This window comes from Trachypithecus francoisi, unplaced genomic scaffold (assembly GCF_009764315.1).
Source record: "Trachypithecus francoisi isolate TF-2019V2 unplaced genomic scaffold, Tfra_2.0 Lachesis_group8, whole genome shotgun sequence".
In the NCBI taxonomy this organism is placed as follows: domain Eukaryota; kingdom Metazoa; phylum Chordata; class Mammalia; order Primates; family Cercopithecidae; genus Trachypithecus; species Trachypithecus francoisi.
The window spans coordinates 19022389-19032961 of record NW_022681473.1 but is presented as its reverse complement, the minus strand read 5'-3'; the positions used below and the strand labels follow the sequence as shown (position 1 = coordinate 19032961).

The following is a 10573-nucleotide window of genomic DNA, read 5'->3' as shown; positions in this document are numbered from 1 at the left end:
TCCAGCTCCCACTTCCTCCCCAGTGCTGGCCGGTGCCGGACATCCTTTTTCTAAGGAAGAAAAGCCTTTTACTCTCAACCGAGGATGCAGGGCTTGAAGTGCCACTTGTATGGGAGCCAGGCCCACTGTTCACCAGGCTCTGTCGTAGGGAGGCTGGCAACACCGTGGCCTTGGGCTGCAGAGCAGGGGCAGGCAGACGGCCCCGGCCATAAGTCACGCTGGGCAGCGTTTGGTCATCACCCAGGTTAAGCCTTCCTGCCCTCAGCAGGGGCCAGCGAGAGAGCAGCAGTGTTCGCTCCTGTGGTTGCCGAAGCAAGCGGCTTCCCGGGCTCCATGAGGTGAAGTTACCACTTTCTGTGGGAGAGGACGCTCGATTCCACTCCTAGTGAAGGCTTCTTGGCCCAGCAGTGACAAGGTGCGGGTTGCAGTGGCATCGTCACAGGAGGGCGCAGTGAAGGGGGTCCTGGGAAGAACGCTGGTGGCGACCAGGGCTGTGTGCAGGGCCTGGCCGGTAGGCACGGAAAGGCCGCACGCTGGGACGCTGCTGGAGTCAGTTTTATTAGGGAAGGGGCCCTGCCCTGCCCTCCCCACACCCTCCTTCCGGGACGTCTGTCAGCCCCAGCTGTAGAAGTAGATTTTCTGCCAGGTGGGCAAGTAATCCATGAGCGGCCCTGCAGCGGGAGAGCGACACGTCAGGGCGGGCCAGACCCCAATCTGCGCTGTGGCGCCACATACAGCACCTCACCCCTGCGGCCCAGGAGCCCGGCTGGCTCTCTTGCCCTGCCCCTAAGGAGGCAGCATTGCAGGGGACTCTGGCACCATTGACAGACAAGGACCCTCAGGCCCAGGGAAGCTCAGCCAGGGTAGGCACTGAGGGGCCTGAGTCAGGTCCAGTCACCCAGTGCAAGCCCAGTGGGCCTCTGCTGAGGGAGGATCTCAGCAGCCTGGTGGACTGCTTCTCTGCCACTGAATCCCCCCACGATGAGATGGTCCCATATTGCTCCAGGATACTGTGACCAGAAAAAGGCTGGCAGCTGATGTGGTCTAACGGTTGCCCCATCACTGGACACCCTCCTTCCAGCCACCCCTGGCTCCTCAGGCCACCCTGGCTTATGCCCAGGGATAGTCCCACCCAATCCTGACTTCCCCACTTCCTCTCCTGACTGTGCCAAGAATCGAATTGCAAGGAGACACAGGAGTCAGGAAGATGTGGCACGCATGCGCCTCCCAGCACTAGTCATCACGTCCCCGCCCCAGCTTACTTGTGACCAGGCCAATGCCAGGGATGTGGTCGGCCAGCAACTGGAGCAGGAAGAGGATCCTGGCCCTGGCGGAAGCAATAAATGGGGAACAAGTTGAGTTGGGGGGGGGTCCCTGCAAACCAGGAGGCCCAGAGGCCTTCGCTTTTGAACGCAGCGCATTCCTAAAAACAAAGGTGACTTTTTGGGAGCTAGGACAGAGCCCGGTACACACGGGCGAGACCTCTGGGGTTGGCTCTGGCCTCTGCGCCCTCCACCAGCTCGGCTTCGGGGTGGCCGCTGGCCCACAACACCTCCTCCCATTCCTCCTTCAACTTCCACCGACATCCAACACCAAAGGCCTCTGGAGGGTCACGTGTGGAGCAGCGCCCAGGCAGTATGGAGGAGGGTTCAGGGAGGACAACCCCACCCTGCCCTCGGGAAGCCCCCAATCTGGCAGAAGCGCTGGCCCGCATGGAAACCTCACAAGCCACCAACAAGAGCAGTCAGGACCCCGGTAGGGGACACAGTCCTGAGGAGGGCACATTTTGGTTCAGGGGAAGGGCAAGGACCAAGGCCCTGATTTTTTTTTTTTTTTTTTTTTTTTTTTGAGGCGGAGTCTCGCTCTGTCGCCCGGACTGGAGTGCAGTGGCCGGATCTCAGCTCACTGCAAGCTCCGCCTCCCGGGTTTACGCCGTTCTCCTGCCTCAGCCTCCCGAGTAGCTGGGACTACAGGCGCCCGCCACCTCGCCCAGCTAGTTTTTGTATTTTTAGGAGAGACGGGGTTTCACCGTGTTAGCCAGGATGGTCTCGATCTCCTGACCTCGTGATCCACCCGTCTCGGCCTCCCAAAGTGCTGGGATTACAGGCTTGAGCCACCGCGCCCGGCCCAAGGCCCTGGTTTTTAAGAGATGAGGGTTTTCCACACGGGAACTCGGGTGAGATGAGGATGCTGATGACAATACATAGTCCTAGGTGCTTACTACGCCCCACGCACTGCCGTATGCGTTAGTCACTGAACCCCTGAAAGTGGGTGCTGTCATCAGGCCCACCTTACAGGTGAGGAAATGCAGCACAGGGCATCAAATAACTTGCCCAAGGCCACACATCTGGAAGGCAGCCTGGCTCCTTACGTGTCTGTCTGAGCAGCAAGAAAAGAGGAAGGCTGGCCAGGTGCAGTGGCTCACGCCTGTAATCCCAGTGCTTTGGGAGGCCGAGGCAGGCGGATCACCTGTGGTCGAGAGTTTGAGATCAGCCTGACCAACATGGAGAAACTCCATGTCTACTAAAAAATACAAAATTAGCCAGGCATGGTGGCACGTGCCTGTAGTCCCAGCTACTCGGGAAGCTGAGGCAGGAGAATGGCGTGAACCCGGGAGGTGGAGGTTGCGGTGAGCCGAGATCACGCTGCCAGCTTGGGCAACAGGAGTGAAACTCCATCCCAAAAAACAAAAGAAAAGAGGAAGGCTGGCTGGGTGGGCGCAGTGGCTCACGCCTATAATCTCAGCACTTTAGGAGGCCAAGGCGGGCCTTTGTTTCCCCAAAGGACAGGGAGCAGGGTCCAGAGAGATGCCAGGGTGCAGTCCGGAAGGAGCAGCCTTAGGCTTTTTTCTTTTTTGTTTTAAAAAAAGAGACGGTGTATTGCTCTGTCACCCAGACTGGAGTGCAGTCACACGATTTCGGCTCACTGCAACCTCCGCCTCCTGGGTTCGAGCAATTCTCCTACCTCAGCCTTCTGAGTAACTGGGACTACAGGCACCTGCCACCACGCCTGGCTAATTTTTGTATTTTTAGTAGAGATGGGGTTTCACCATATTAGCCAGGATGGTCTCCATCTCCCGACCTCATGATCTGCCTGCCTCGGCCTCCCAAAGTGTTGGGATTACAGGTGTGACGCATCATGCCTGGCTAAACTATGCCAGTTTTGTTGTTGTTGTTGTTTTCTGTTTTGTTTTTTTTGAGACAGGGACTTACTCTGTCACCCAGGCTAGAGTGCAGAGTGATCATAACTCACTGCAGCCTCAACCTCCTGGCCTGATCCTCATGCCTCAGCTTCCTGAATAGCTGAGACTTACACACACACACCACGTCTAATTTCTTTTTTTTTTTTTTTTGCAGAGATGGGTTGCCCAGGCTAGTCTCAAACTCCTGGCCTCAAGCAAACCTCCTGCCTTGACCTCCCAAAGTGCTAGGATTATAGGTGTGAGCCACTGCTGCCCAGCCTATGCCAGTTTTTATGCAGTTATTAGGTCCTAGACAAAGGGGGTCCCGGGAGCCTTGTCTCACAGTCCCAGCTACTGCACAGGCTTCCCCCATCAGACTGTGGCCTAACCTCACACAGTCATAGTGGCACTGGTCCCAAGCTGCCCCCTGCTCAACCTAGCAGGCCTATCTGAGGCTGGGAGCTCTGGAACCTCACAGGTGACTGAGTGGGGGCTGGGCCAGGCAGGGAAGGCCAGGGGAGACCATGGGTTTGGGATCTAGCTCTACCACTGGCCAGCTGGGTGTCTTTAAGTTGTCCAACCTCCTTGAACCTCCAGGTCCTCCTCTGAGAAGTGAGGATAAGCCAAACTATTTGGTAGGAAAAGTGGAAATGAGCTAGAGGCCATGGGTGCTCACCTGTTGCCATCCCTGTGGGCCACCTGGCAATGCCCTTAGCCCTGCCCTCAGTGCCTCTCCTGCCAACCAATGTTTAAGTTCCTGCTCAAGGAGCCTGATGGCCCGCAGAGCTCTGCGGGCGGGATGGCTGGCATGGGTTGACTGCCACCCAGACAACACACAGTGGGTGCTCGGTGAAGCCTGGATGAGGCATGGGGGACGGAAGGCACCAGCAGGGACCGGAGCACCAGTGCCCGCCTGCTGGCCCTCTCCCTGGCTGAGGGTGGCCTGGGTGCTCACTCGGAGAAGCGGTCGTAGAACGGAGAGCGGAGCAGGTAGTAGAGCAGCAGGACGGTCCGGCGCTGCAGCTCCCGCCGTTCCCTCCGGGTCAGGCCCTTTCTGTCACTCAGGAGGCTCAGGCTGGGAGGCAGGTAGGACATGGTCAGGGCCAGGCGCATGATCAAGGCCCACGGAAGGGGAGGAGCCATGGGCTGGGTGTCCAGAGGGGCAGCAACAGGAGGAGCAGGGGCTGCTACCGCCCCGCCTACGTGAGGCTGGGATTGTAGCAGAAAGCCCAGAGGAGAGTGGAGCCCTGGGCGGGCCCAGGCTCACCTGGTCACATCCACAACACCAGCCAAGAACCAGGGTTTCCATGACCTCTGACCCCACAGCCCCAGGCTAAGCACTGACGGCCAAGGCGTCAAGGATGTCTTCAGCACAGGGACCTTGCTCAGCGCACCCCGCACTCAATCCCCAGCCCACAGTGCCAGCCCTATCCTGCCCCGCGCTAAGGATACAGTGCAGCAGCGGCCGGGCAATGTACAAAAACTCTGCGATGGTCTCCTGCAGTCCTAGGGGGGTGGGGGTCGCACTCAGCTCCTCGTGGTGCTGCTGCTGCCATCCCTCCCGCTGCTGGGGAGCTCCCCAGTGCCTGGAGTGCAGGGACGGCGCTAGAACAGAAGGGCAGCAGATGAGCGAGCCAGGCCCAGGCTGGGGCAGGGGAAGGTGGCTGCTGACCAAAGCCAGTCCCTCAGGCCCAGGCAGACACAGCACCTAGGTGCCCAGGCCAGCCACATCCTCCACTTACTGTTCTGGAGGGTTCGCACCACCCGGTTTGACCGCTTCCCCACGTAGGACTGCTCATGGCTGCCATGGCTGTGGTCACCATCTAGCAGGGATAGACAGAAGGCCATACAGTCAGAGTGACATGCTTCCAGCGGAGCCTGCAAAGAACATGCATGCAGTGAATGCTCAGGGGCTAAGGGGAGAACGCATGAGCTTCTACTATGGCAACAGCTGAGTCAAGGGAACTACAACCGGGGTGGTGGCTCAGCACGAGACCTGTCCACAGAGGAAAGCACTCTGCAGCCCTCCCTGGCCTGGGGAAAGCTCAGCATAGCTGTGGCCAGAACCAGCCTCCCGGAACCCATGGACAGGCAAGGCAGAGAGGGCCCAGCCTGACCACATCTATGGGGACCACAGCACCAGAGGGGCTGTTTCCTCTCAACCCTTTGCCTTCAAAACAATCATGATGAGAGGCAATGAACTGCCCCCACTCAATGTCCAGAGAGTGAGGCCCAGAAGCTGACGGGATGGGCTCAAAGCCCTGAAGGGACAGATGTGGCGGGTGTCCTGCCTTCTGCCTCTACAGGCTGTGGCTCTGGACACAGAACCAGGCCCAGAGGCGAGGTTGGCAGCATCCCATCTGTTCCCTCTTCCTGCCGGCCACAAAAATGAATGACTCTGGCCATCACAAGTACTGGGTTTGTGTTCTGATTTTGTCCCTAGCCACATCACTGTCTTTTTCGTCGAATATAGGGCAATGAGAACAGAGTTGATGGGGTCAGGTGTGCTCCATAAACAGATACTACCGTATTCATGCTGCTTGGATCTAAATCCTCAAGTTAGTCCCACGGCCCATTCCGCTCTAGGGCTTGGGGAAGTAGCTCACCCGAGGGCTGTGCCTGGGTCTCTCTGTCCAGTGGAACGATGGGGGGTGAGGTCTGGAGGCCAGCCTTGAACCAGAGCAGCAGGAGCATCCGCAGTACAGCCCTGGGTCGGGGAGTATGTCAGGGCTGTGGGGAGGTGGCTAGCCAGCGGGAGGTCAGGGATGCTCTGCTGAGCACCATCTGTGTAGTTGGCCTGCGTCACCCCAACCCAGGACCCCCTCCACAATCCCAACCTACTTGGCCAGTTGGATGAGGGCGATGACAAGCCAGCGGCCCACTTCGCCCCACACCTTGGCAGCTCCCATCTCCATGAACACCTCCACGCACTCCAGCACGCTCAGCCATGTCAGCAGCTTCTGCTGGGACAGCGACTGCAAGAACCCCATGCCAAGAATCAGGGGGCTGCCTATAGTCCCAGGCCCTTCTCCTGGGAGGGAGCTTCTCTGACAAGAGATGTGGACCTGCCCCTTTCCAAGCCTAACTGTGCAGGTGTGAGTTCAAACACCAACTCCACCACTAACAGGCTGGGGGACCTGAAACAGCTGACTCTACCTCTCTTCATCTGAGACAGTCTCTTCATCTCAGATGGAATACTCACACTTCACAGCTCACCTAATGAGATGGTTGAGGCTCAGATGGACACAGGCCTGTCTCATACTCCATGAGACATGTGCTGCATGCACGGGCTAGCTGCTACTATTTCATTCCTGAGTCCCCATGCTTCCCACCCTGTTCCTGGCAGAATTCTCACCACAGGCAACTTTTTCCGAAGCTCCTTCCGTAGGATCCCATCATTGAGCAGCACAAGCAGGTTAGAGGCGGAGTACACTGAGGGGTAGAGTGTAGCCTTGAGAGGCTGGCTCTGCAACCTCCATCCTTCTCACCTTCTCACCAGAGCTGCAGGGATCACCTGTCACCTGCTCTGCTCAGACACCCACAGACTATGTGGAAACCAGCCTGCCTCTCCACCCACTTCCTCAGCACTCCCCTCTCCCCAGCATGATCTCACAAGGGTGGTTGGACCAAGAAAGGATGGGTCAATCTCAGTGACAAGCCAGCTACTGCCCTGTTGGATGGCACTGGTCACTGCCCATCGCTCTCTGAACTGCCACAGATATGCGGTCCTTCCTCCTGGCCTTTTCTCTCTCGGCAGCCTGTCCCTGAGGGTCTATTCCACCTCCACTTTTCCTTTTTCTTTCTTTCTTTTTTTGAGTCAGAGTTTTGCTCTTGTTGCCCAGACTGGAGTGCAATGGCACGATCTCGGCTCACTGCAACCTCTGCCTCCTGGGTTCAAGCGATTCTCCTGCCTCAGCCTCTCAAGTAGCTGGGACTACAGGCACCTGCCACCATGCCCAGCTAATTTTTGTATTTTTAGTAGAGACGGGGTTTCACCATGTTGGCCAGGCTGGTCTCGAACTCCTGACCTCAGGCGATCCACCCGCCTCTGCCTCCCAAAGTGGCTGGGATTACAAGTGTGAGCCACTGCACCTGGCCTCACCTCTGCTTTTCAAAACCCAGTTCATTCTTTCAGGACTGTGACCGCAGTCACTGGGCAAACACTCTTGAGGTAGTTACAATCTGGGAATCCTGGAATCTGGGAGATCTAGACTCGAATCTTGGTTCTGGGACCATCAGTGAGTGTTCTCTAACCTCACTGAACTTCTTCCTTAAATGGACAGTGAGGACAATAACATTACTACTTAATATGATTATAGGGAGGATTAACAAGTAAAGGTAAGAAAGGTACTTAGCCCAGCTCCTGGCCAGTAGTGAATACTCAGATAAGGTCCCCAGGCGTGTCTCTTGACTTAGGGACATGGAGGGCCCAGGACAGTGAACAACAGACCTTGTTCCGATTCAGTCTTAGCACAAGAAGTCTAACGGGCAGCCCAGGACCTCGGGTTGGGGTGTTCACCCGCTCTGGGGAACTCACCTGGGGCCAGGCAGCCGATCCCCCATCCCCCACCCCCAGAGCCCGGCTCACCCAGCTCTGACAGCTCGTGCGAATCGGCGAATCGACCTGGGGAGAGGGTACAGAGGGAAGTGTGAGCGAGCACCTGCCTCACAGTCTTCGGGTCCCGGACGTCCCCTCCCTGCGCCCTTTGGGAACCTGGATGGGTCTTCTCAAGCACAGCGATCACTACCCTGACTCCGCAGGGAAGGGGGCCACTGGGGTCATAGGTCAGGGCCCAGAAGGCACGGATCAAAGGTCAAGGTGGCACCTGCCAGCAGGTAACTGAGGCCCCGCACTGCCGTCTCCAGCTGGGCCGTGGCGGCCGGGTGACGAGTCACGTACTCCTGGTAGCGGAGGCCCAGGAGCCGCAGCTTCTCCATCCTGCCCTCGGCACCAACAGATCCACGGAAGGACCGTACGACAGCCGCGGCGCCCTGCTTCCTGCGCCCTCCTTCCTGCTTCCGGTCTTAGGCCCACCTCTCGGTTGCTTAACTTCCGCGGGCGAGAAGGCTGGTGACTTGAAGAGCCGGTGAACCACCCTTCACCCCATCTCTTGAACCACTTCCCACTCGGGTAGCGCTTAGCAACTGAGGGCCCAAACCCGGCCCCCTACTCCCTCAAGTCATTGGTTAGCACGCTCACCGCCCCTGACCCGCCCAGCGTGTTCGGCACCCAGCTCTTCCGTTTACTGGGTTGGCTGCCCTTGCGCCTGCGCAGTTAACGCTCCGGGAAAGCTGGGCGGCAGTCAGAGCAGTTCATTCTAGAGAAGGGAGCTGGAGGCCCGAGTCTTTCCAATGGAATGCCGAGAGACTCGAACGGCAGGACCGGACTTTAAAGGGCTGGGAGATAGCGGGTTCTTGAAAAAAGGAGCCTCGATCAGATTTGGAGAGATGCGGGCGTCTAAATGCAGTCGGACTGTGTCTCAGCAGGCGCACGTTCGGCCAGTATCCCCACCTCCGTTTCCTCAACAAAGGTGGTGCTGGGGAAACTGAGGCAGTAAGGAATCCAGCGCCCTAGTGCCGTCTCGATGCCCTAGACAGCACAGTTAGTGCTGCGGTTTCGGCCCCAGCTCCCGTATGCACTGTGCCCCCCAAGGGCGCGCGCCGGCATTCCCACAGACGCGAAGAAAGCCCTGGCCCGGGCTTCTCTCGGCTAGGGGGCCCTTGGGCGGGAGTGTCCCTTCTCTGCGTCTCGGATTTCCCGATCTGTAAAATGGTTTGAGGGCAGACTTGATCCTTGAACTCAAAATCGATCTCAGCTTTTCGGCCCTCGGACGCACCTCGCAGTCCTCAGCTGCGCCCCAAGGGAGGGGGCGACCCCTGCGGAATACCTTCCCAAACCAAGCAGCCTCCCTGGAACGGGTGGCATCGGGAGAGCTGCGGCGAGTGGTGGAGGGAACGGGCGCTCTGGGGAGGCAGCCGCTGATTGGCTGCGGGGAAAGGGGCGTGGCAAGGGTGAAGCAGTGGGCCAGCGCGCTGGGGGAGCTGGCCAGCGGATTTATGGTACCCTGAGAATAGTAATGCATTATTTTATCTAATCCTCTCCACCAGATATCTCCAGATGAAGAAAGCATCCGTTTAAGAACGCCCAGCCAAAATTTGAGTGCTGGTCTTTTCTGACCTCAGAGACTAGGCGGTTTCTTTTTATTCATTTTTTTTAACTTGAATTTTATTTTTAGAGACCAGGTCTAAGCATTACACCTCACCAGGAAACCATAGCCTTCCTTCCACTGCCTCACCCCACCCTACTCCATAGCTTAGTTTTCTTCTCTATCAGGTGGGGGATTAGAGCTGCCCTCTACTCACATCAAAGAACGAAGACGCAGGGAAAGGTGACCAGGGAGGAGGTGGTCATGGGCATTGTCGGCATCATTTCTGGCCACCCTCTGGATGCCAGGCTTGCTTACCCTCCTCCCAGCAACCCCAAGTTGCTATGAACTGTTCACAGATGGGAAATTAGAGGCCAATAAGGAGGGGAAAGGATTTGTCCCACATGGCACAGCAAGGCACTGGCCAAACGGGCCACAAGGCAAGTCTCCAGTGGCAGTGACCTCTCTCCTACTGCCCACAGCCCACAAGAGCTGTGACATGTTGAGGCTCCTTGGTCATGAGGCCAGTTAGCAACTGGGATTAGGACCTAGGCTCAGGGCCCTCAAGAGGAAGGGAGAGGCTCCTTCTCCCTTCCTCTGCCCCACTTTGTTTTTTGTTTGTTTGTTTGTTTTTGAGACAGAGTCTCACTCTGTTGCCCAGCTGGAGTGCAATGGTGCAATCTCAGCTCACTGCAACCTCTGCCTCCCAGGTTCAAGGGATTCTTCTGCCTCAGCCTCCCGATTAGCTGAGCCTACAGGCGCCCGCCACCACGCCCAACTAATTTTTGTATTTTTAGTAGAGACGAGGTTTCACCATGTTGGCCAGGCTGGTCTCGAACTTCTGACCTCAGGTGATCTGCCTGCCTCAGCCTCCCAAAGTGCTAGGTATGAGCCACCATGCCCCAACATCTTAATGAACTTGTTCCTAAAACCTCCAGGTTGGCCACTCCTCCAGCCCTCCCTCTGCAGCTGTGGAGAGGGTATGGAGGGAGAATTTGAGGTTCTTCAGCACTCCTTGGGCTGGAGGTCCTGTTTCTGAGGAGAGCAAGGTGTGGAGGGGAGAGGGGCAGACTCTCCAGGACAGAATAGGTAGGGGCTTGGGCTGGAACCAGTTTCTTCTCCCTCCCTCCAGAACTGGGAGGGGGAGCATGGGCCCAGCCAGGTTGGCAGCAGCAGGTCTGCCTGAATTTCCTCTCTAGATCCCAGGCCTGATTAGGCCCCAGAGACAAAGAGTTGCCGTGTGTGC

At 57.6% G+C, this 10573-nt stretch overlaps 1 protein-coding gene across 9 annotated transcripts; it reads right to left on the bottom strand.

The window, feature by feature from the left end:
• Positions 1 to 52: 52 nt before the first annotated feature.
• Positions 53 to 9126, bottom strand: PEX16 (peroxisomal biogenesis factor 16). 9 transcript variants are annotated; one of them, XM_033204632.1, is made up of 11 exons: positions 8008 to 9126; positions 7770 to 7805; positions 6537 to 6613; positions 6023 to 6156; positions 5788 to 5888; positions 4924 to 5004; positions 4634 to 4786; positions 4449 to 4521; positions 4137 to 4256; positions 1263 to 1327; positions 53 to 541 (listed from the first exon to the last, which is right to left on the bottom strand). In XM_033204632.1, exons 1-11 carry the CDS (start codon positions 8117 to 8119, stop codon positions 345 to 347), a joined length of 1149 nt encoding a protein of 382 aa, XP_033060523.1. In that variant the 5' UTR covers positions 8120 to 9126; the 3' UTR covers positions 53 to 344. The 9 variants fall into 9 exon arrangements, with proteins under 9 accessions (XP_033060523.1, XP_033060514.1, XP_033060520.1 ...); XM_033204623.1 differs by having other exon boundaries at positions 538 to 671; positions 7719 to 7805; XM_033204629.1 differs by having other exon boundaries at positions 538 to 671; positions 4924 to 5059; positions 5788 to 5925.
• Positions 9127 to 10573: the final 1447 nt, after the last annotated feature.